Below are 26068 nucleotides of genomic sequence, written 5' to 3'. Positions count from 1 at the left end.
AATCTATTTCTGTGAAGGTGACTATATACGCATAGATATATATATATATATGGGGAAAATGAAATAAAGGAATTTTTACAACAGTGAAATCATTTTGCTGGTGGGTAGCGTGTATTTTGCACAGGTGAGTCTGTATGCAAGAGCAAGACTTGACAGAAGTAGGAAGAAAAACACATTTTGGGCATGTCTGTCTTGTGCTGTGACAGGAAGACCTCATACCAAAAAGGCTCCAGGTTAAATGGAGAGGGAAGGCAGAGCAGGCTGGGTCGTGCTGTGTAAATGAAGGCATGGTAGGAAGCTCTGGCTTTCACACTCCAGGGAAGGGAATCAGCATTTTTACTGTTACTTTACCAGCATCATATGGTAATTGTAACTAAGCTAAACACTGTATCTGCTAGTTACACTAGATCCTGCAAATCAGAGGGTTGTAGCTGATGTAAGGAAACTGCCAGTGTTGCCAGTGTAGGGTAACAGAGAAGTGTTTCTTACTCTTCCGTTTGTTCCGTCTTCTAATTGAAAACCCAATCTTTTGTAGAAGTCATTTGATGCACACCCCAGAAGAGAAAGCCAAGTGAGACAGCTGGCATGGGTGGGTGATGGGGTATGGGTGTCTATTCGTTTGGACTCCACCCTGCGTCTCTATCATGCGCACACGTATCAGCATCTACAAGATGTGGACATTGAACCTTATGTAAGCAAAATGCTAGGTAAGTTGATAAGAAAAACTGTTGTATTCGTACACCTCTTGCAGTCTGGAGCTTTCTTTTCTCACTGCAGACTTAATGGGGAAGGGTGGGTGGAAGGCTAGTCAAATCCTGTTTGTGAAAACTTGAATCTGGGAGTAGAAGCCTAGGTTGGTCTGTAAAGCATGATGAGGATGATCAGTCTTTTGATGCAGTCTGTTGATCCTACCTGACATCTAAGGTGTCCCTAAAAACTCAGAACTAATGAGGAAAATGGTGGTTGGGTTGAGCAGGCATCAATAGAGACACTAAAATCTCTTTTTTTACTGTACTGATGCCTTTTGTAAATCTGTGTGGAAACAATCTGTTACTTGTCCGGAAAAATTGCCTCTTTTTCCAAGAAAATACAAATGCAGAATAGCAAATTTCTGTTGCTATTGGAGCTAATAAGCTTTCTGATTTTTTCATTAACGTTTTTATAAGAGCAGTTTGACCCCCTGCGTAACACAACAAATACAGGTAATTGGGCCATGGGAAATACTTCGAGTGACTACTGTGCCGTTGTGCTTAGCTAGTTAGCTGCCTTCTGCTGTCCTCGTAGTGCTAATGGATGAGAAATTAATTTCAATGGATGAGAGACCATTATCTTACATCTGTAAGCTCACCTTTTTTTTTTTTTCTTAATGTTTGAAAAGCTGCCCTGGTGCTGTAAACCCCAAACTACTATATCGTGCAGCGTTATGGAACCGTTATACCTTTTGTGCTTTCTTACAGTTAATGTTAGTCTCCTTCTGTATAGGTTCTCAACTTAATTAACAGAGTGGTTTAGCCTCTTAGGTAATCTTTACAACTTAAATATACTCCTGTACCTTGTTTCTGTTTGAAGTGGGAGGGAATTACTTGTCTGCGTGGTTTGGGAGTTGGAGTTAAGATTCTCTGTTATGGAACTAAAATTATTCTTGCTCATAATTTTTGATGAAAAGCATCTTTTGTTTTTAGGTACTGGTAAACTGGGATTCTCATTTGTGAGAATCACAGCTCTTATGGTGTCTTGTAATCGTTTATGGGTAGGAACAGGAAATGGTGTCATCATCTCCATTCCATTAACAGAAAGTAAGTAAAATATGAATGAATAGCACTGTGCAATATGCTGTAGACGCAAAAAGAGAATATTAAACGCCATTCAGATGCTTGCTAATGGATAGAGAGCTTTACTGCCAGGTCCAAATCTTCAGGTGTGTTAGATTGAGCTTGTGTGATGTCTGGCACCTAATCTGTGTACGTGGTTACAGTTACTCTGTACAGAAAAGCACATCTCCAAAATCTCCTGTACTTCAACTCAAGCAGTTGCTGTGACTTGAATGAGAGACACTTCGAAGCCTTAGAGGTGTTATGAGCATTAGCAGCATTTATAGAAGCTTATTGCGTGTTAGGGATGGCTTTAGTTTTCTAATAAATGTTATTTTTGATTGCCATATGATTGCCAAAGTAGATTTTTGTTTAATTCGAGTGAATTGGTATTGTTGCTAATAAAATTTCATTGGCTTTAGTTCGTGAGAATTCATCACACAACTAGTAAAAGGACTGGAGTAGCAGTAGTACTTACTGCTTTAAAGGACCTGTTCCAAGTTACAGGAGTTGTAAACACATTCCACAAATAGGGCACTAACTTTTGGGTAAAATTCCATTAATGCAGATCCCGGTATCTGCTTGATAACAACCCCCAAACTATTGTCACAGGTTGAACCTCCTTGGGGGTGGGAGAGGAAGCATTCAGACATGGGCAGTTGAACCTCAGGAGAAGGGAACAGTCCAGTTCAAGGGCAAAACAAATCTTAAATAGGTAAAGCTTGGGAAGAATCTGTGTAAATTGATTGCATCTAAAACAACAACAAAACAAACCCAAAAACTCGAACACTTGTGCCTGAGACTAATGTTAAAACACATGGACAGAAGTTTCAGAAAATAAAATACGGAACTTTGATAGTCCTAGTTGTGCTGCTATTATATAGGTCATAGTACAGTGTGACAGGTGCAGTTTCAGGGTAATTTAATAGAAAAAACGCTTCATGTTGTATCTGCTTTGTTGAACAGCACATACATGCGTTGTTTCTCATACTGTTCCATTACATTGTCCATCCATTCAGTAAATGTCTTTTTTTTTGCATTGCATGAATGTACTGAGGAAGGACAGGCTTCCTGTCATGAATTTGAAATAGTTTAACTCATGCTTTCAAAAATTATAGCTCTTAATTCGTGTCAAGCTTAATTTAATGTTTCCAGAGGAGTTTGTTTTAAACCAGTAGTGAATGTGAAAATAATCCCTATTAAAGCTGTTCAGTTTCATTTCAGTTTTGTTAGTTGCTCATGAATCAGAACAACCGTCCGTGGGTAGCCTGACAGTGGGTTTGAGAACCCTTGTTACACATACTCGTGGTTTTCAAAAACAGTCACATCCTTGCATAAGCAATTGCGTATCTCAGTTCCCTGGGTCTCAATAGCAGGACATCTTCAAGATCTGCAGACGATGTTTCGAAAGGGCACTCAAAAACATGAGTCGTTTTATATTATTTTGGTAGCCTCCTGCCAAGGAAAGAGAGAAAGGGGAAACGTTGCTAATGAAAAATAAACCTCACAGTGATAAAGCACGTGAAAGTGGCAGTGCTTTCGTTGTCCGTTTTGTACTGAGACTTTTATAACAAGATGCTGTTCTTTGTGACTTTATTGAATCTTCTGTAATAAGATATTTGCTGGTTTTAGGAGCTAAAATTTTAAGCTCTACCTTATCAAAAACCAAAATATGAGCGGTGGGTTCTCATTAATCCTTCTCCTCTACTGTCATACCTATCCATTTCCCCTTTCCTCCTTTCTCACTTTAGCTGTAATCCTCCACCAGGGACGTTTACTGGGGCTGAGGGGTAAGTGCAGATCCTGAACAAAAATCTATTTTCAGGCTTCTAATAGCCACTTCGAGGCTGTTTCCCACTCCTTATAGATTTACCCTTTGTATGTTCCTAAATGTTTTTCCACTTGCAGTTACTGCATTGCAGCAGTTTTATGTTTGCTAAGCGGCCACCAATCTGCTCAGCAGTTTAGTATATCATCCTGTGTTGCAGCTGAACTTTCATACAGACTTTGTTTTTCTTCCAGCCAATGTGATACCATATCTTATAACTTTGTCATTAATCCACATCATTTACTGTCTTGTTACAAATCACTGTTTCTTTCACTACTTTGATAGTCTTTGGAATGGAGATGGCTTGTATGTCTAGCATGAGTACTTCTTTGTTTTAATGGATTTTAAAACTTCTCGGTAAAAACTAGATGTAGAATTATAATAGGGTAGCTCCTTCGTGCCCACAGGTGGCTATATTTAGAGAATTTTTGCTGGCAAGGGGATACCCTACGATTAGTTGGAATGAAACCGTCTTTAATTATATGTTTAAGTACATTGAATTTGCTCATACTGAAACACATTAGAGGTACTTATTTTCTATGAAAGATACAGTCCTTTCACAAATTTATTTTTTTTCCAAACATAGGATATTAAAATCTGGTGTTTATGCTAGACTAATAAGAATCCTGCTCCATTTTCTGATGTACTTAAAATAACGAAGCATGCAATCTTTTTTCTTTCCAGCTCTGTCTTGAATTGGCATTGCTGCCCTCCTGTTTCATTTTTATCTAAGTTGGCTTTAGCTTTTAGATGGTACCATAAGGTTTCTTAACAAATAACCGTTTCTGTAATTTGTATTTTCAAGTAGAAAACACTTCTCTTCTTTTACAGCTAATAAAGCAGCAGCAGGCTCCGGAAACCGTCCGGGGAGTGTAATACGTGTATATGGCGATGAAAACAGCGACAAAGTGACTCCGGGAACCTTCATACCATACTGTTCAATGGCACATGCGCAGCTTTGCTTCCACGGGCACCGTGATGCTGTTAAATTCTTTGTCGCAGTACCTGGTGAGGCTCTGTTACCATTCTTCAGAGGAAGTTTCTTTTTTGCCCTCATTTGTTTAGTTAAACATAGTGTTTAGGTAAAGATACCACGTGTATGAAACCATATGTTCAGAAACAATTCATTATGTTTTATTCGCAAGACTTGTCTGGTTCCTAAGTGCGGTATTGCTTAATGGGAGGAAAAGGGTTTGGTCACAGAGAAAGAAGTGCTTTGCTTCTATCTGGAGAAAAGGTACTGTGGTGAGTGTTTGCTTATCGAGAAGCCAGTCAACTGCTAATTAAATGTAAGGTCCAATTTAAGATTCTGACATCTTGCAGGAAGGATGAACTACTGTGGGAGAAGTCTCCAAAGGAAAGATTCAGTTGAAAAAGCTTGAGTTCCCTAGAAGCTGCAGTGCTGGCCGATTAACCTCTCGGCGCTTCTGTGCACCTAGTGTGCTGGAAGTAAATGACAGACACTTGCTCAATGGGCTGACCTGCGCTGAATCATTTCAGTCGTGTGTCTGAAAGTCTTTAAGTCTGTTTCAATGTCATTCTCTAGATCTGCATGCCAGTGCTGTGAGGTCTACCAAGAGCCAATTAATCTTTTGATTTCCACGGAACTGACCTGAACAGGTGCTTCATCCTTTTAGAGAGATGAAATTGGAACAAAGCTAGCTTTCTGTCCCTTGCTGGAGATACTAGATTCTAAAGTGTATCGTTAGGTGTTAAGTATGTCATCCAATGCCCAAATACAGGTGGTGGTATTCTGTGAGGTGTGGCATAAAAATATATTCTGTTTTTAATCCAGGTCAGGTCGTTTGCCCACAGAGTAGCGGTGGAACAGAGCTAACGACTGATAAATTGTCCCAAGAGTCCTTCAACCAGAATCCCTTAAAATCAATGCTGGTGATAAGTGGTGGAGAAGGATATATTGACTTCAGAATGGGTAAGAAAACTTAAGCTTAAAATCAGTTGTAACCTCTTCATATCGAAAGGTCGTTAATCATGTAACTTCCATGGTGATGGCAGGGTGCATTTGTGTCACCAGTAGGTATATCATCCCTGCTACGCAAGTGTGAGGATAAAGTGTCTCTATACTACCACCCACCCCTTCAGCTTCTCCTCCTCCCAATAAACAGTGACCTGTGAGATGACTCTGTAAAAAGATTTATTTGAAACTGCTTTGGAGTCCAGCACCACTTTACCATTTATGCTTTTAGTCTTACTTTGATGGTTAGTCTTCTGTCTCAGACTGCTGGAAAACATGTCCTCAGTTACTTAAATATGCAGACTGACTACTAAAAAAGTAATGTATTACATGAAAAACACTCAAGTTACAACTTACTCATTTTTGAGTGAAACGGGAAAAAGTAGTTCACTGATAACTTTGCATGCCCTTCTTATTATGATCACTGCTTTTTTTGGATAGCGCTTTTGCATGATTTAGCCCATCGAAGATATCTTGCGTAAACATTTTTTTATATATAATTTAAGCTTTTGGGGAAATATAATGAAATGAGAGTGGCTGTGGTTCTATGCTTAGAATCTGCAGCTGGAGACCTTGACAAGAAGTGCATTAAAAGGAGTCACAACTCCTAGACCTGGTCTTGACCTTTTGTCTAAATCTGTCCATAGTGTTTTTCAAAAACAAACAAACAAGAAAAAAAAAACCCACAAAAACCACTACAAAGAAAAACCCACGAAGGCCAGTCCAAATTCTGTCATTCCCACTAATCAAGGAAAACCAAGTTCCTGCTGGTAACCTCAAGTGGAGTTAAGCGGGAGGCAGGACTTGAGGCAGTTTTGTACCACGCTGTAGTGAGCACTAACTCTGCACTTACTCCAAGCAAGCTGGTATAGCCACGTACCAGATGTGCCTGTTCTGTCCTTGTGGCACGATGCAGAGCCGTGACCGTAAGCATCAGCGCTGCCCTGTATTAGCTCAGGCATTACCACGCTGGTGCAGCAAACCGGCTCGAGAGCAATTTCAGGCTGTTCTATGTTTAGATTCCTCAGACCTCCAAAGTAGTCTAACCAGAAAAGCAGCCAAACTGTGACTTGAAACCTTCCTCAAGTTGTAGGTCAGTTCCCACTTCATCTGATTAAACTGATGTTCTTCTGTTAACCACAAGACTGCCTCCGTATTGATGTTTACGACTGTCTACGTGCAGTTCTGTGTAGTGGTTAGTCTGGCACCTTTGATCCGAGTCAGCTCGTGTCACCAAGAGTTCAGACGCAGTTACAAAACTGCTCTTCTCTTTTGAAGACCAGTAATGGAGAATTAAGGCTGCCGCGTGCCAGCGCGTGCGGAGCTGGGGCAAGCCGGGATAACTAGAACAAGTGCAGAGAAGGGGAAAGGTTCTTCGCAGACGTGAATCTTGCGTCGTTGCACTTGTGCTCGATGACCGCCTTATTTCCAGAGCACTTGATATGGTTTATGTGTCTGTGCTAGCACACTTGCTTGTAGCATAACGATCTCCAGCTCTGCCTGGGAGGTACTGCAAGTTCGCAGATGAGGTTGTTTCTCTGTCTCCAGGATTTTGAAGTAACGACGTGTTTAGAATAGGGATGCTTGCAAAATTGCAGTTGATATTGGGGGCTAGAACTGAAGAATATGACCATCGGAATACGAGGCTCTGAGATACTTATGCAACAGACTTTCAATTTGTAATGTATATATTCACAATCTTGAGTATGCTTTTATATGGTCGTATGGCAACTACAGTCTTACACAGTGTTTTTGTTGATAACCTAGATGTCACTTGTCTTGCTCCATTCGGCGTTAATACTGTGTTTTATTGTCTGCCTGAATCAAAGCTGTTGTTTTTCAGGTGATGAAGGTGGAGAATCTGAACTCCTTGGAGAAGCTCTACAACTTGAACCTTCTGTAGCCAAAGCTGAGAGGAGTCACTTGATAGTGTGGCAAGTAATGTGTGGCAGTGAGTGAGCCTGTAGGATGCAGCTGGAGACCTTAAAAAAAAGAAAAAGAAAAAAAAAAAAAGGAAAAAAAAAAAAAGCTTCTGCATGTTTTTTTTTTTATTTTGTGAAACCTGTTTCACTACATGATGTTGAAGCATTTCTTTGCTGTTTAACTTTATATTGCAAATCTGTCATACCTTTAACTATACAGGAATTAGCTTGTGCTGTTTTACTGCACCCGTGTTACATGGAACAGTATAATGAAATCAGATCTTTCTCAAAACTGGTGTGCACACCATAGTAAGCAACTGAGACATTAGTTTTACTGTACCACAGCAATCTAATGTAGTTCACTTCTTTGGTAGTCTCACTTGAATTCAGCTTTATTACAACTGAGCTTCATTTCACTGTATAATGCATTGAGTAAAACAGCAAAGTTATTCCCAGAGTCAAAAAATGGACAAATTAAAAGATGGATTATTAAGACTCATCCAAATATTCAGAGAGGGCTAAAGCAAACTGTAAATTTCTGCTTTTGTTATCAAACCTGGAAAATCTTGCTTCCATAGTGTATACGGTTTAATTTGTTACATTCACCGGAATTTCGGGGGGGGGGGGGGAAGAGAGAAGATTGTATAGGAATTTAGATGACAATATCTAAATAAAATCACATTTTCACTATTGAACCTTAAAGTTTGAGAACTGCTGCCCTCAATAATGAGCAATTTTGAGCATAGTGTTTTTCCATTTCCCTGACATGGAACAACTCTGTTTCCAAAGGGTATTCTTAAGATGATTTAAATTTGAAAATTAACTATAAAATTCCTGAGCAGGGGATATGTTTTGTTCTTTTCTTGTCTTAACTCCTTATGTCCTAAGCACTAGAATGATGATCTTCTCTGCCTAGCTGGTCAAACTCATGAGGCACTACGTGTGTGAAGGTTAGAGACCTGGATTAGAGCATGAGAAAAGACTGAGATTGTACAGGAAAAATGCATTCTGCCCAAGCAAGATTGTAAAGGAACTTTAGTGCCAGATAATTAGGTACAAAAATGTATTTTTTGTATTTGCATACCCCAATTTAGTAAACAAAAAAAAAATGTAGTGACAATGTTAGCAGGTAACACTAAGATTGAATAAATTGGTGGAAGTCAGGAGACTCTAATATTAGGCTGACATTCTGTCTACTCACCATCTATTTTTTTAACCATAAGTGTGAGTTGAAGATTGTCTTCCTTTTACATTGAATTTCCTACATTAGTATCAGACCTAAGTTAAACACTTCATGATTTCTGTACTTCAGAACATTTTAAAATCCAGATTTGCTCTTTCATTTAGTCTGTGGAAAGTAAAAGTTTTGAGGGGTTTTAATAAACATCCAGCATTTACCCCCAAAAGGCTGGGACTGTCCTGTTCAGATTAGCAGAGAAATTTAGTAACTTGGTTATGTGAGAGAACTGAACAGTTTCAGAGGAGTAAATAGAGAAACACTTTTTTAAAACTGCCTAAACATTTTTATGCAATAGGAGCAGTTCTGGTCTATCAGGCAAGCATGTGTTTATATATTTTCTTAATTTTTTAAATGAACACATTTAGCTGAGGTCTATTGTGTAAATATATATTTAGGCAGCTTTTTCAAATGCATATCATAGCTGATAAACCAGAAAATCTCCATTCAGGTCTATTGGTTAGATTTATATGTATAAATACTTTTTAAGCGACATATTTTGTACACAGCTGTTCCTCTCGTAAATATGTATTTAGGACATGAACTATGTAGTAAAAATCCTTATTAAAGATGTCTAATATCCTGGTAGTATTTTTCTCTTCAGAATGCCAAAAGTGATGAGAGCATGTTGTTCATAATTTGCTTTCCAAATTCATCTTTGACGTCACAAAGTACTTTGGCTTAAATATAAAGTCTGGGAGCTTTTGAAAAATTACAGAAAGTAAACTGAGTAAACACTCTTAGAAAGACCTATTTAAAACTTACATAGACATGTACGCTGAGCCCGAAGCGTGTCGGAATTAACTTACAGAATTGGATGTCTAAGAAAAATGCTGTCTAAACTTTTACTGTTGTGCAGAATCTTCACTGTGAGTGGTGCAGTTTCATTGCTTCTCCTGCCATTTTCTTAAGATATTTTTTTTTTTTTTTCCTCTTTGGAAAAAAAAGTCTCCAAAGCTTTTACTTACTGGTTGATTGTCACATTCTCATGTTCTCAGAAAAAAAGCGCACAATCCTGTTCCTTGGTTCTTGTATAGCATTTTATTTGTAATTGGTGATGAGCTGTTTTCTCTGAACGGCTTTACTGCTATCAAATAGAGCGGTTCGATCTGGCAAGCGTGTACCTGGTCTTTTGCCAAATATATCTGGTCCACCGTGCCATTTTAGTCACCTCAGTGGGCCAACTCCTGCAAATATTTGAGAATGATTGTTTCTGTCCAAAAGTGGAAGGGTTTTAAGGAAAACAATAGGTTAACTGTGTACCACTGTGGGTGTAGATAAAAGGCATGTGCACTTCTCTTGTATTTCTCATTTAAAAACTTTATCCCCTGTCCTAAGGTACAGTAGATTAAACGGGTCCCTGTTGTCATCGCAGTGCCCTGGGATTTGTAAACTTTACGTAAGGTCGCTCTGAACGGTGAATAAAGCACGTAAAACCCCAGGCATGGCGATGACAATACACTCCTGCAAATCCGTCTCAAGAATGTGTTTATGCATACACTCATGTGATTAAAGCATCATATAAATAGGAGCTAATCTCTTGATAGCTACAGCTTGTTAATAGTTTGGAAACATTTCGAGCACAAAATATGCAGCACATTACTTGCCTGGGTAAGGGTGTTTGCATGGTAAAGGTGAAATGCGTTGTATAAGCTGCTGCATCGTCCATTTCTTGTAAAGGTCTTCCTGCGTTGGATCAGATAGAGCTGGCAGAGCGTAGACACTTTATCATAGGCTGCCTTAGTAACAAACAAATGTTAAATCTGTTTTATTATACTAACTGTTCTAAAGAACGTGTGTCTTTTAAAATGCTGTGTAACTGAATATTTATTTCCATGTGAGTATTATAAAAGTTACCAAAGGATTAAACCTGACTTAGCACTCTTGTAAGTGGCCCTGTTGAGACAGGGTCTTGTGAAGGCCCTGCTCTGTAAAACAAGACACGGTAAACTCGAATACAGTTCTTTAGGGAAATTAAATGTTTTTTCTAACAGGGTTATGCCATATTGTAACAACCTATGTTGCACCTCAAAGCATTTTTCTATACACTAAATGTGTCTCCCGCCCTCTAACAAGATTAAGTTTCCTTTATTAATTTTGTTGATGCACATTTCTCAATCTTTTAAACATATATTTTAAACATTTTATGGTCTGTAATTTTTGAAAGTTTTGTCTGTTGGACACTTTACGCTGAATTTTACTTGCCTCTGTAATCTGAGATGGATACTACAGCGTTAAACTTGCTGTCTGTTAAAACTTGAGGCTTCTTTTCTGTGAGCAGAAAAGCTCATATAGCAGTGTAGTTATTTCAGTATTTATTTCTATTATTGAATCCATGGGGTTCAGAATGTAACTTTGTACATGAAATATATATAAATATGTATATGAAACATGCATCGGATTGGTGTGTTCTTTGTAGTCTCACGTTAAGCTCAAAGGCTTTTGATGCAGCCAGGAGGTGTAACACTTGGGTGGTTTACTCTGGTAGCCAAATACTGCCATCGTAAATACGGGTAGGAATATACTCAAGGCAGCCCGGAGTTAGCGTGATCCTGCTGTCTTGTCCTGGGCGTAAGGAAAAACTCTGGAGAACCACTTTGCTCCCTGTCTGGCCCTCAGACGATGCCCTGTGGTCTCTTGCCTTGCTCTCCCAACCTGCTGGCTCCTAGGGCAGGAACCCGTAGGAGATCCGTGCTGCTAAGGCGGGCGGACGGGGGCTGGGTGACAAGGGATTTCTTTGTACTACAGAAAAAGAATACTTGGCCAGAGCCAGGTTTTAATTTTTTTCCTGGCTCCTCTGCTGTTTTCTAACTGCATTTATCCCAGCAATTTATCTTGATTAGTACGTAACGAGTGGCTGCGCCGCTGAAAATGCTTGGTTAACCTTCGTTAGCACGGATGGGGGTGGCCCCCTCCCTGTGCAATCGGAACTGCCCCCGCAGCCAGGGGCACCGTGCCCCTGCGGCTGTGCCAGCCCGTGGAACTTCTGCTTCTCTCTGGTAGTAAAGGCCCCCGTGAAGGTGTTGCTTTTGAGTACCCCTAAGGATGCAAATACTTCATACTTGCATGTGCAAAAATAGCTCACACAATGCGTCCTGTTACCAGTGTTGTACCAACCTGAAATTTTATCATCTTGCTGCTTAAAAATACGTATCTTTTTGCTCATTTACTGCAGTTTTCTTGCAAGATGTTTGCCTCTCCAGCACGGGCTTACTAACAAATTTCCTTCTTCTCGTAGTGTTTATTCTAGGGATGTGCCATCACCTGCGCGTCGCAGCGTTGCACTGTGCTAAGACAGTGTGGGTATGTATTAAATGCAAAGGAGCGTCATAACTCCATACTCTGGAGAGGTTTAGGCTCTTCTGGCAGCCCTGACTACCCCTCAGGTCTGCAGGTAAGTAATTTTTCAGGTCTTGGATTTCGAGAGAAGTGTTAGTAGAATGGTGAGCCTAGTTTTAAGGTGTTACAAATGCTATTTGGAGAATTTTTAGGCCGTTATAAATACCCAAGCCCTTCTGTAATGAACGTCGTGATAATAGGAAAAGCACTCACAGTTTCTCTAGCAGATTTTTAAAGTTACCTTGGTTGTATCAGTCTCCTATAAAAAGGGGTGTAATAATCATACAGGAAGTGAAAATGTTTCAATGTAAATGCTTGAAGATACTTGTTTTCTGGAAATTAAACTTCAAACTTGGAGAGCCTGGGAATTTCCCTCCTTATACCGTGGACTAGCAAACCCAACTGAGGGATTCTTTTTGCCATCACCCCCCTTTTTCAGCATCTCGAAAGCTGTTTGAGCCAATACAGTCTGTAAATGTTATTTAACGTTATGATGATCTCTGATGCACGAATGCCCCTGAATTCTACCGTAAAACAAGCTGCAAAGGGGGCCTTTGGCCTTGTGCCATGCTCCGGTTCATGGCATGGCCTTCGGGACTTGTTGCAATTTTGCGTGGCTATATACTTCTTCAAAAGCTATTTTGAGATGACAAACCCAAGGATGTGAATTGTTTTCCTGCTTTTCAAAACACGGATGGTGGGAAGGGAGCTTGTTCTTCCCTGCTTGTGCTTCTGGAGAGGATGGAACCCCCGGCTGGGCAGAGCCTGTGTTGTGTTTAGACACAAGATGGTGCTCTGACAATTCAAAGACAACATGGAGACCTGGAGGGAAAACTGCCCCTGCTGCAGTGTTCTCCCTGCCTTTCTCTCGGCATCCCAGTTTCAGGTTTCCTCTTAACAGCTCTTCAAGGTGAAGCTGTTGTGTCAGCGGGCAAAGGATGGAAAGGAGAATCCCAGCGTTTGACCATCCGAGGGTTCCGAAGATGGCTTTCCCTTGCCTTCACCTCTCTGCGGTGCCCAGGTCGGGCTGTGGGGATATCTCTGCCTCTGGTAACGGCCCCAGCCAAGAGGCTGGGATGGAGGCGGCTACGCTGGAACCTCTTCAGCCCAATTCACGTGATACTTAGGAAAGGAAAGGTTTTCCTTCGTTAGGAAAAGGTGGTGCCGGGCAGTGGGAAGGAGCTGGGCAGGGTGGGGGAGATGAGCCACCTTGCTTTGCAGCATCCCTCAGCCTGCCGCTCATCTGGCCCTCCGGGGAGCTCTGTTCCGCTCCGCCGGTGGGTGTTGGTGACCCCCCGAATTCATACCCTACCTGCAGAACGGTTTAAAAGCCACAGGCCAGCGGCAGGTCTGGCTGCAGTGGTGAGGGGGCTGATGCTCCACACATCCAGCTGCGCACCTTTCCCTGCCCGCCTGCAGCCCCGATGCCAAGGGCTTTGGCTTTCTGCAGCTAAAGGGCAGGTTGCTGCCATCACCGCCTGCTGCTGCTGCTGCCACCTCTGTGTCAAATGTTACAGTGCCCGGGAGCTCCGGCTTTGTAGGTGCTCTCAGGTCTGGAGCTTAGCTGAGGAAGAAAAGGGAAAAAGTAACACGCACACCCACCCACCCATGTTGGAAACCTTCCCAGACCTCACATCTGCCTTTCGCTTCCACCTTCCAGCGCGTGGGGCTGAGGTGGGGAACACCACGTCCCGGTGGCCCTGGGGCTCTGCGCTGGCAGCCGGGTCCCCCATCCAGCCCTGCGTGGTGGCAGTGGCAGCGCTTTGTCACAGTGTCATCATTCCATGCCTCGTAGCCTGGTTTGCACACACTGTTCCCAGGGTCTCACTTAAAAGTCAGGCTGATGTTTGCTTTCAGTTTAACGGGAGAAAATAAAAAAGGAAAAGCTGGTAGGTGCTGCACTGGGTCAGACCACATGTCCCAGCGTCCTGTGTGACGGTGGCTGAAAGCAAACAGCTGGAGGGGAGAGCAGGAACGGAGCAGATCGGTGGGTCACCCTGTGCTCTGCTACACCTTTGGGCTCATTGAAGAGTCAGCTTCTACCTTCTGGAAGTGACTGGATTGACGGAAAACGATGCAGGCTGTCTGCATCCCTAACTAAAAGCAGGAACTAGGAGAGCTTGTTGGTTCACGAAGGCAGCTGGAGTACCTCTGGATGTAGTAAATACTGAGAATGAGGTAAAGTTTTATGCTGCTTCTGCCACTTAAATTTCTTCAGCTGCTGCACAGGTGCTCCTGGCAGGTGCTGTCACAGGGATGCATGTGCCACGTATGACCCTGTCCCTACTGCCTTGGGGCACTTGGTTTCTGCCCCCTGGGCTGGCAGAGAGAAGCACGTGGATCAGGTGTGAAGTGTTTCAGTCTTTCTGGAAATGGCATTAGAGGCCGATGGGGATGCTGAATCCAGGAGAGAAAAGGTGCCGAGGATTATTTTTTTTTTTTTTTGCTGCTAATTGATGTGTTCAATGAGAGAACAGCAGGATGTGTGTGTGGGCAGGGAAAAGAGAATTGTTGTGAAAATTGCCCAAAAGGTAATGAAAATCCCCGAGATAAGAGCGAGGTGAATTGTGCAGCATCCACAAAACCATTAGAGTCCGGTTGACTCACTGGCAGATAAACACTGTGTGGGTGCTTGCTAGCAAAAAAAAGCTCTTCTGCCCTTTGCAGATGTGCCTGTCTCATTCCTCCTGGGAAGGAAGGATGCTGCAGCCGGGGCCCCCGTGCTCAGCCAGACCCCAGAGGCGTGGGGGGAGCAGGATCAGCCCCTAGCAGTGGGGAGGACCAGGAGGTGCCCATCCTCGCTGTGCTGCAGCCGGCTGCAATTTTCCATGTGTGGGAAGAGAATACCAATACCAGAAAGGATGTCTCAAGAGGGGGAGGTGGCAGCAGGGATAGCCCTGGCAATGTCCAGCTGGCGGCACCGTCGCTGTAAAACACCAGGACAGAGTGAAGACTCTATGCGATGGGTGTGACGGACAGTTCTGCTGCCTTTTGGGTGACGATGTAATGACAGACCGATCTGCCATCTGCTTGGCACACCCGGTCGGGTGACTGACCGCCTTCTGCCAGCGTTTTCAAGAGTTGTTTCTCAGCTAAACCTCTGAACTCTTCAGGGTGCTCGCCAGGTCGTTTTACCGTAGTCAGCCACGTCTGCAGTAAAGCCCAAAACGTCAGCTTGGGGCCAGAGCCACAGCTGAGGAGCCGCGGTGAGCTGTGAATGGAGGGGTGGCCACGTCGCTCGTGCTTGGGCGCAAGGGGAGGCAGAGCTTGTGCCATGATCCCTGCGGGGCTGGTCACCCCGGGAAAAGTTATGGCTTCCAGCCCCTTCCCACCTCTGGGGCTCTGACACAGTCCTGGTGTGCCAGAGGCTCAGGGCTCTGATGGGCCAAAGTTAGGTGGCCGTAGCGGGTCCCCGAGGTGATGGGGCAGCCAGCCTTGCCCTGGGCCTGCCCTCGCTAGCCCTTCAGCCTGGGCATTGCCCGGACGGGTCAGAAACGCTGCAAAAGCCCATGTGGAGGAAACTTTTTGGAGGAACAAAAAGACTTTAACACAGCTCTGCCTGAGCCAGCAGCAGCGTTTTGGGCTGGCAGCAGCACCTGGGTGTCGAAAGTGTTCCTGTTCGGTGAGCGGGGTGTTGCAAGCGCCATAAGGTGTGATCTTAAACGAGACAAAGGAAGAAATAAATCAGAGAAGGTCCTGAGGAGTGTTTCCAGTTTGTGAAGGAAGGAAAGCCGGCCGCGCTGGCTCGGCTCGCCCTGCTGATGAAGTGACAATTTGTTTCCATATTCCTCTTACGGGTGAAGCAGACTTTGCCGGGCTCCTCGCGCCTCCAGCAGCTGGGTCGCGTGATCCCGAGCTGGACCACGCTCCCTACTGCTTGCTGGGTGTTGTTTTAGGCTGGTAGCTACAAACCATAAAATAGAGGTCTGTTCTCAGGCTGATCCCCAAAAGAGACAATCGGAGCTAAAAAGCTGGTTGAAATGGCCACAGTTCATGAGAACTGCAGATGAGACAGGCGTGGTTCGGGGGGGGGGGTGTCAGTGCTGGTGGTCCCCCTTGGTCGGCAGTGCTCGGTACCCAAATACTGGCCCCGTGGCACAGCACACCTTCCTCTGGGGAAGCTCTGGTGTTTGGACACGGGGCAGAGGAGTTTGTGCTAATCTCCGCAGCTGCTGCAGTTTCCTCTCTTGTTTGTACAAATTCCAATTTTTAAGTGTATCTCACACCCTGCGTGTGCTGAGCTTGGGTGGCTCTTGTCACTTCTCATCCAAAACGAAATACATCACTGATGCTGTCAGTCCTGCCTTCCGTGAATCACCCTGCACGATGGCAGCGGCTTCCTCACGGGTGCTGAAGTTACAGTCGGGATGGAGGCACCCTGGCCTGCGGCTGGTTCGGATGCATTCGGGATTATTCGGACTTGGGTTGCAGCCGGGTCCTGCTGTGGGTGCTGGTGTTGCCTGCACACGCGCTGCCCGCAGAGCACCCGCACGTGGAGCCACGGCAGTCGGGAGGGTGGATGAGTCTTGGGGATTGCGGTTTGGGGCGCAGCGGAGCAGTCCTGAGGGGAGGGCACTGATCTGTATCGCAGGTACAGTCTAACACGCTGCACGCCCCAGTGCTGCTCAGAGCTCCTGGAAGGGGCTGGGGAGGACCAGTGGTAAATCTTGGTGAACTCCTGGCAGATGGAGCAACACCGCATGGGCTGAAGCTGCCAGCGCTGGCGGTAATCGGGGGACATTGCTCCTTAATGGAAGAACACATCGGCGATGGACAGGGAGCAAGTCCACGAGGAAGCCTCCAAGCCGATGTTGGCATCAGAGCAGCTTGCGATGGAGAGATGCTCTGGGACCATCCTTGCAGCTCCAGCATCACAGCAGGAACACTGCAAAGCCCTGCATCACCTCTGCTCCAGGACCACGTCCTGCAAGAAAAGAGATGGATGCAACACCCTGTTGAATTTATCTCTTCAAAGATTTTGCCTTGCCTTCACCTCAAGGGATGGGTGAGGGCTAAGGAAGGAATACTCTTGCCATCCCTCCTGGCAAACACCTCGTGTTCTGGGCAAACGTCGAGGGCCAAGGGTGGGGGGTGGATTTTCCCCACTCGGTGCAGCCGTGGCCCGGTGAGAAGCTGAACGTCGGTGCTGCCTGGCTCTCCTGTGCCTCCGAGCGGACTCCAAGCCCCCATCTCTGCAGCCTCCTGCTGCCCAATGTCACTGCGTCTTTAACGGAGCCCAGATAAAGAAATGCTACAGAATGAGCTTAACGAGGCACCGCAATGGGAGCCCCATCCAAGGCCAGTAGTAAATCAAGTTACAGAAGTCAGTAGGTCATAGCTCTAACTAAGCCTTTTATAGACCATAAATCCACATTTCCTGGATTTTACAGCTTCTGGTTAAAAATGTAAAAATACTATGTGATTGGAATAAGCCACTTGATTGTCTCTTAACACAAATACTGTGCTGGGAAAAGCTCCTTGGCCTGTGAGCAGGGGAGTGTGCTCCACGGGGAGCCCAGGGATGGTCCCAGAGGAGAGCTGGGCACAAGCAAAAAACCAGGCATTGCCATCCGTATGTAAGCTGTAATCAAGGGACTTGGCAGTGCCACATCACCATGTGGTGGCACGATGTTGTGCCCTCCCTTTAAATAGTGTCAGCATCCAGCATCTTTATCTCTGCAGGTTCTGTGTCTGTGCAGGGTGCAAGAACCTGTTGGCGTTTAATAGCTTGGAGTTGTTTCTTTGCCCGACAGCACTCTGCCTGCTGGGATGCTTTTGGAAGGGTAGTAATCAAATGGTTTTATCAAACGTACCCATTTGGGGAATGTGAAACATCCTCTGTGGGTAACTGCAGCTCGGGGGCTGTCCTGGTCCATTCAGGGCTGCCACAAGCGCTGGAGCTGAGCAAAGTGCCAAGAGCTGAGCTAGTGGCAGAGAGGCTGGGCCGGGCGTCGATCCTCCTGGAGCAGATGCCAAATTCAATGTACCTGCGAGGCGAGTGGCTTTGACACCACTGTCTGGATACGTTTAGTTTCTGTGGGCTGCTTGGGGTGTCAGGGACACCCTTCCCAAAAATGATCCCTGGGCTTGGCAGCCTCAGTCCTGCAAACTTCTAAGCGTGCACGTAAAGTCGCAGCACATGATTTCAGTGGGGCCGTTCACGTGCCCGTGGGAAGCGTCGGCTCCCTTTCTTGCGGGATTAAAAGCACTGCAAGCTTTAAATCAAGGGCATGAGAAGAGAAGAGAGAAATAAGATTGGCCCCCAAAATACCAGGAGTTCCTTTATTACCATGGAGGAAGGACAAGGACAGCAATGATGGCTTTGGACTTCGGAACTTTGGCAAATGGGGGAAACATCTTGCTGCTTTCCTCCTCCTCTCAGAATTACCTACCACCCAGGGCTTTCTCATTTCCCAGAAGATGAACATTAGATTTGCTCTTTTCCATTGTGGATGAGCATGCTGGGCTGCATCACTGCCCTGTGCAGGAGCAAGGGGGCATCACCTGGCACCACACACCTCTTGGCAAAGGCTGAGGTGGTCCTCAAGGTTTCTAAGCGACTTTTCTCCTGCCTCTGCCGCCACTTTGTTACAGTCTTGGTTTGCCATCTTCTCCACCCGACTGGCATCTGCACAAACCACAAGGCACCTGCTGCTTTGCTTTAGCCTGGTCCATGGTCTGATCAATCCCTCTAACACTTGGCTCGTTTTCATGTTGCGTCTTCCCCACTTGTTCATGAGGTTTTTGTTCTCCCCCAGGCCGTGTCCTGCATCTAACTCCTGCGGTTACACCCCGTTACAGCACTCCGTGCTCGGACATCTGGCTGGAGAACAGCCTTCCAACAGGTCGCTGAATGAACGGATGTTTTCCATAGCTAAGGCTCTTGAGTTCTTCCCCAAAGAAGTCAATGAATAACTGTAGCTGTTAGCACGGATCACTTCCACTTGGAAGCCGCACAATGGTTCAGCTCCTGCCCAAACTGCCTTGTGCTGGTCCCTCTGCAGGAATAGAACGAGTGTTCCTCATCCTGGTGGTCCTTTCCTTGCTTTGCTCTCCCCAGGATGCCAGTCCCAGCTCGCCTGCCCCGGGTACCACAGCTGGGCTTGCCTCGTGTCAGGTCACCGCAGCATCAGAAGATCCGTTAAAAGCAGCAGGAGCTGGCTGCAAGCCGCCGTGTCCCTGCTGGAGGAGGATTACACTGGACCCACGGAGGCTCTGGAGGGATCCGTGTTGTGCCTGAGGCAGGTCAGGCATCACTTTTTTTCACCGCTGATTTGGGAGGGGATTTAAATGTCACAGGTAAGGCATCCCTTCATCTGGGGCTTTTCAGGAGGTCACACAAAGCAAGTCAGGACAGTCTTACCCTTTTCACAGTCAATGTATGGAGAAACCAAACTTACTCCCTTTTTATTTGCAGTAACTTCAGGAGACTGTTACCCCATCTCCCTTGGTCTTCCATCAGCTACAAACCCTGGTTATCTCTCTCCCTCTCTAACTCATAACCCATTTTTTAGCATCATTTCCATCTGTCTCTGGATTGCGCCACCTCGGTTCAGCCCCGAGCAGTCTGAGAACACATCCAGCGTGTGACGGTCCCCATGAGGTTTCCCAAGCCATGCAGCGTAGGGGCCCCTGCTGAGCCTGCGATCCTCCCTTGCTCCCTGGTCTTTTCCTGAAGATCTCCTGCCTGCCCGACTGCTCCTCAGCTGTTATTTCTGCTGCGAGATTTTTGTTCTGCATTTGTGCTAACCTTCAGCTCATGCCGCACTTTGACTCATTTTAATATTGTTACTATCTCAAACCTACTCCTTGTCACATATTTGGGGAGTAGGCAGAAGACATCCAAGAATCTGAAGCCAAAAATAGGGAGAAGGAGAGAAAATACAATTATGGCTTTCAAGCTCTTCTGACTCAAGCCCAGCCTGGCTCTGCAGCCCGTCTCCAGGGCTCCTAGTGGGGTGCGCCCGTGGGGGATGCACCCTCAGCCATGGCCACGCAACTGGTCGCTCTCCTCTTCCCAGTCCCTGTGCTGCGCTCCAGCGGTGCCGGGAAGTTTGAAGTTCTGTCTCATCCCCCGATGGCCGCAATGCCCTCCGGTCGGCTTCCGTACCACACGCGCGCTGTGCAAAGCGGCACCGGGCCCTGGGGCGGAGAGAGCCATCGGGAGAGATGTGTCCCTGCCGATCGGAAGGCGTTGGGTTGTTCATGCCCCATGCAAATCCGTTGAGTGTCCGTCCCCGGCGCCCTGCGTGCAGCTGCTAGAGCCCAGCTGCCCACCGGCTGCACATCGGGTGCACGGCTCGCCCCAGCGGCCACCCCGTCTCCCAAGGCGTGGGGCTGCAGCTGGTCTCCGCCGGGTAACGTTACCCCCAGGAACATATGGGATACATGCATCTGCTGGGCCAGGCGTGACCCAGGGGCAGCCACACGAGAGGCAAGGGAGGCTGTGCAGGGGGTCACAGCAGAGGGGGGGTGCGAGCGGGGGTGCCAGCCTCCACCTGGGTGCCCAGGTGTGCTGAAATGGGCTTTTGCAAAGCACGTTTTTTCACCTCTCCCACCAACCTCAGCGGCCACGGGCTGCTCGGGATGTCGGGCTGTTGCCACACAGCTCAGCTTGTGCCGTGCCACGCAGGGACCGCTCCCGGCACACGGCTGGCAGCGGGATGCTTCACGGGGAATGGGGAACACCAACCCCCACCACGTTCCTCATGGCTGGTGGCTGCTTTAACTTCGCTTGGGGTCACGTTTGATTAAGTCATGTATTTGTTTTTAAACTCCTTACCTATTTCGTTCCAGTTTTAACTGCCGCTCATTCTTGGAGCTGAACTGGTTTTAAATATCCTTCTCCCAGTCTGAGCTTTCCCAGTTCCAGAAAAGCAAATGGATTAGCTGAGGGCTGTTGTGGCGGTGTTGGATTTCTCCTCTATCTCAATGTTGTAATGTTTGAGTCAAATGTTTCCAGGGAATAGCAGCTCAATTAAATAATTCTGTTTCTGGAGGAATTAAAGAAGAAACTTTCCGCTTGATCTCATGCACAATATCTATTTACAGAAACTAAATATCAGGCGCTAATTGACTTGAGAGGTGCCTTTTAACCGGCCGCGGTACTTTGATCTGCCAGACCCACCCCTGTCACTGTTACAACGCGTCGCAGGTACGGGCAGCCGGCCGAGCCCCACGGGGCTGTGGGGTGGGCACGGCTGTGGGGCTGAGCACCGGTGGGGAGGGCACAGCCGTGGGGCTGAGCACCGATGGGGAGGGCACGGCCGTGGGGCTGAGCACTGGTGGGGAGGGCACGGCCGTGGGGCTGAGCACCGGTGTGGTGGGCATGGCTGTGGGGCTGAGCACCGGTGGGGTGGGTACGGCCGTGGGGCTGAGCACCGGTGTGGTGGGCATGGCTGTGGGGCTGAGCACCGAGCCCCCCGCTGCAGCAGCCTCACTGCATGCGCTCCCTGCAGCTCCTCCAGCACCCCCCTTGGTGAAGCTCGCTGGTGTAAGAACACCTTTCCCTGGTGGAAGGGGGTCCCACAGGAACAGGTGGTCCCTCCTGGCCGAGGGGACGAGCACAACACGGGGGTGTGGGGAGGGCTGGGGCTGGAGAGCGGGCATGGCCCGAGGGGCTCGGGGACCGGACCCACCCAGGCCTCTTGCCTTGATGGTTTCAATCCCTCAGGCACCAAGTAGGGTTTGGACAGACGCTTGGATTGCGACCAAGCCGGCGCTGGTCCCCCGAGGGGCAGGCTGCGCGGCAGCCACGTGCTGTGGGTGGTGACATGGCGCTGCCCGGCGCGGGGCGGCTGGGGGAGCGCTGGTCGCGTTGTGTCTGGACCCGGAGATGACCCAGAGCTGCAGCTTCTCCTCATCAAACCACGGCAAGGAAATGCTGGTCCTGAGGCTTGTGCAGGTTCCCCGCGAGCAGCTCCCGCAGCTTCTCTGCGCATCCATCTCCCAGCAGCTCCCGAGAGCAACCGGGAATACGGCACGGGCTTGTGCCCCGAGGGTGCCGGTGCCACAGGCTCTGTCCCCCCGGCCTTCACCCACCCTGCAAGAGGGGGTGGCTCAGCCCCTGTGTCGCCGGGGCAGGGGGTGAGAGGAGCGTGGTGGTCCCCAGTGTGGGGTGGAGGGGGGTAATACCCCACCGGTACCTGGCACCACCAGCCAGGGACTGTCCACACATCTATTTTCGGCGCTGGCATGCCGGGAGCCCGGGACAAGCTGTCTCGGCTGCTAAACCCGTGTGAGTTTCCTATTGCTGGAGAGGCACTTGCTCGATGCCCAAAGACACTCGAGCGGTTAATTATGACCTATAGCTCTGACGGATCATATCACCGCTATTTTTAGCTCTCTCACTTCTGGTGTCAGCCCTGTATCTATCTCTTTTCAGCCTTTTATTTTCAGTTTCTTATTGCTGTTTCCTAAACTTGTCTCAGGCACCAGGTGGGCAGCAGCTGGGGAGCTATTTTTGTCTCCGTGCGGCACAATAAGCCGGCTGGGAGGCCGTGGGGGGACGGGTACCGGGGGGACGGGTACCAGGGGGACGGGTACCACTCTGCCAGCAGCCAAAATCCACCAGCCGCTGACCCAGAGCCAGAGCCCTGTCCCAGGGCAACACCTGCATCCCACCGGCTGCCCCGGCACGGCTTTGCCGCAGGCACCGCAGCGATGGGCACAGCCACTCCTGCTGGACACCCCAACCGTGGTGGGTCCCCTTCAACCATTTCCAAACGCAGCCGGGGATGCAGAAGTGGGGCGTTGTGTCAGTTTTGGGGGGTGTTGGGGGTTTGCACAGCTGAGGTGTCAGCTTGGCTCTTGGCGAGGGAAGGCGCATCCCTGCCGCAAACGCGACACCGGCTGGATCCGCCTGGCGCAAACGCAGCGGGATCATGCAGAGACGAGGGAGCAGGGGGTGACGGGCACAACTCAGGGAAGAGCTGAGTCCCTCCCCTGTCCCTCCCTGCTCCACCGGGGAGGCTGGCGTGGTGTCACCCCTCCCTTGGCACCGGGACCTCTGGCAGGGACCCAGCGAGCTGGGCACTGGATGGGACGGGACGGGAGGAGGAAACCTGGCCCTGGGGGCAAGAGTGGGGGCTCAAGAGGAATACCCCATCGCTCCTGGCTGCTGACAGGGGCACAGAAATAGCCAGTGCCCCTGGTCCCTGGAGAGCAGGCACACGCCATGGACGTAGATAGGAAAACCCTCCCCTGAAGCAAGCGACCCTGGCAGTGCCCGGCTTCCTCCCAGCTGCTCCCAGCCGTCGCCTTCGCCGGGCTTCCCAGCATCGCTCCGTCCCCCCCGCACAACCCCTTCCCTCTCTGCAGGCCAGGAGTTCAGCCGAAGGACGTCAGAGGGATTTAAGGCTTTGGCAGAGGAGCAAAAGGTTTTTGCAGAGAGCTAAAGTAGCCCCGCTGCTCCGTGCGAGCTGCTGCCCTGTAAGTACGTGGCCCAGGCTGGCAGACCGGAGCATCCTGCAACATTTTACAGAATAACGAGGCATTTCTTGTAAAAGCGCAGCCTAGAAATGCCATTTTTACCAGTTGTTGGTGGATGTCTGTGTTGTAGGCACACAGCTGATGCTGGTTTAGTGCGTGCCCGAGTACAGCTGTATTACTGCCCATCCACCCCCGAGTTGCCCAGCAAGCATCCAGAAGCAACCACACAAACCAGCGATGCAGACTGGGCGTATGAACACATAACCACACTCGTCTGACCATAACAAACTGAGCATGCAGCCCCGCAGCAAAGCAAAGGGAAGTCACAGCTGAATGTGGCAATCGGGACGTGTACAGGTGGTGAGCAGCAAAAACTGAGCCCTCTCCAAATCCACGACAGCGCTGCAAAAGCCTTCGCGGGACGCGTTCCCGGGGAGGATGCTTCCCCATGCCGGACAGCGGAGCCCGTCTGCTCCTGGGCTGCCTGCAGTCCCCACTGCGGCCGGTGCCGCTCAGCCACGGGCGCTGCCTTTCCCTCAGCTAATTAAGGTGTGGGAAATACGTTCAAGGTGGTGCAAGACATCTGGTTACCTCGAAATGAATTTTCCAAACTTAATTATATTTCTCCTCCTGCAACATATGCTCAGGCGAAGATGAGGACGGGACCACTGATAGATGAAACAAGTAGATGCAACAACAACAGGGGTGGGTTGGGGCCGGGGGCGGGGGGGGGAAGCATAATCTCAAATCTTGCTGGTATTTGTGGAGTGTGTAACTGACAGGAACATTTTAGGGCTATGAATACGAGCTGACGTGTGCATGTATGTGCAAGCACTAATCCTGCTAGGACAGGACATGCCGATCACCTTCAGGAGTGGGAATTTTAGGCAGTCTTCTCCAAATGAAATCCCTTTGTGTCAGCATCTAGGATTTGTTGCAGTGCCTTTTTCTTCTTTATTGTCCCTGCTTTTTATGGCTTTTGGTATCAACCTTGGTGCTATGATTGGGTTTATTCAGTGTGTTTTTTATGATCTAGCTCCCCTGCTGCCGGCTGGCGGGGAGACCCAGCCCAGGGTTTCTGTGTGAGATGTTACCAGCTGGATGCTTCTGTCGGTCTTCATGGACGGAGCCTCAGGTTTTGTAGCAAATAGTGGGTGGCCATCCTGGGATGAATGTCCGAAAGGCCCATGGGAGCCTCCCTGACCGACAGGCAGATCGCAGCAGATGTAACACCGTGGTATTTCTGCTCGTTTGTTGGAAGGCGCAGGCTGGTGTGTAGCACTCAGACACACACCTGCCTGCAGATAGCGAGGGGAAGCGGAGGGTGCTCAGCACTCAGCGTCCCTGTGTGAGAGATTTACATCAAACCAGGTGGTGTGGGAGGGCGAGATTCACGGCGAAGCGATGGGGCCAAAACTTAAGCCCTTTGCAAGCTGCTTTTTCTCCCCTGGCTCTCCTGTGAACAGGGCGGTTGACCCTTTGGACTGCTACGTACGATTTGATGTGCACACCGTGTCTGCCCACCCATCAGCCTGGGTGGCAGCGGCCGGGGCTTCTCACGTGTATTTGGTCAGTACAGGGAGGTTCAGCAGAGCCCCTGGGCAAGGCACCCCGTGAGCGCTGCCAGCAAGGGTGTCCCTGTGCCCCAGTGTGCAAACTGGGTCAGAAAACCAGGTTGAACCAGGCGGGTGAGCAACCTGGAGCTGTGCTGCACAGGGCATTGGCTTGCGGTTGCTCTTCCAGATTGGAAACATCAATTTTTGTTCACGGGCTGAACAAAAAAGAAGAGAAAAGCATTTGGTAAGGGTTGTGTTCGTGGTGGGCCTCACCTGAGCTGTGGCTGGAAGCAGCAGCCTCTCCTGGCTTGGTCCCTCCTCCTCTCACCCCCCAGATTTTTCCCATTGTACAAAAAATTCATCAAACCTTCCAGATGTGGGCTGGGCTTCAACAGCTGGAGACAGACACAAAGCCCACCTGACACTGTGCTACTGAAGCGGATGTGAAAATAAAGTAAGCTGGCTATTTTTGATCAATGAGTAAAATCAAAACACACATGTCCTGAAAGGACGCACGTCCTGCTGCGTGAGTCTGTCCCCTGCGGCGGGGGGGTTGAGTGGCCGAGGGGACCCATCTCCATCTCCAGCAGCCAAGCTCCCAAATAGCTGGCACCGGGGTGTGGACATGGGGGCCCTTGTGCTTTGCTGGGCAATAATACATATATAGATATAATAATAGAAATAAATGCATGTATTTATTTGGACAAGGATATTGGTTTTGTTCCCTTTTTCACCTGTTACCTCTTTTATCTTAGGGTATGGCTAAAACAGACCAGGGACTAAAACTCCCGAGTCCTGAGGAAGAGAGCCTGGACTCACCCTCCAGCCTAATGAGCCTAATTATTCTCCTGGTCCGAAGAAAGACAGCAGCCAGGTTGGGAAACTGAAGATGATGTTTTGGAAAGGACAGGTAAAACTGATAGAACTGGCTTGCTTATATTTTGATTTTTTAAGTGGGTTATGAAGGATC

At 48.0% G+C, this 26068-nt stretch overlaps 1 protein-coding gene across 8 annotated transcripts in view; it reads left to right on the top strand.

Moving 5' to 3' along the window:
* The window catches only part of SPAG9 (sperm associated antigen 9), a 65824-nt gene extending 54657 nt beyond the window's left edge, over positions 1-11167 (top strand). For 4 of the 8 annotated variants that reach the window (XM_040581834.1, XM_040581833.1, XM_040581837.1 and 1 more), the window contains 6 exons: positions 536-707; positions 1683-1796; positions 3563-3601; positions 4471-4647; positions 5435-5572; positions 7458-11167. In XM_040581834.1, coding sequence (XP_040437768.1) covers positions 536-707; positions 1683-1796; positions 3563-3601; positions 4471-4647; positions 5435-5572; positions 7458-7573 — 756 coding nt within the window. In that variant the 3' untranslated portion in view covers positions 7574-11167. The remainder of the gene's footprint in view (positions 1-535; positions 708-1682; positions 1797-3562; positions 3602-4470; positions 4648-5434; positions 5573-7457) is intronic. The other 4 variants (XM_040581835.1, XM_040581836.1, XM_040581840.1 and 1 more) reach the window with 1 other exon arrangement.
* Positions 11168-26068: the final 14901 nt, after the last annotated feature.

This window comes from Falco naumanni, chromosome 1 (assembly GCF_017639655.2).
Source record: "Falco naumanni isolate bFalNau1 chromosome 1, bFalNau1.pat, whole genome shotgun sequence".
Taxonomy (NCBI): domain Eukaryota; kingdom Metazoa; phylum Chordata; class Aves; order Falconiformes; family Falconidae; genus Falco; species Falco naumanni.
Note: the sequence above shows the minus strand (reverse complement) of the source record. Positions and strands in the feature narration are given on the sequence as shown.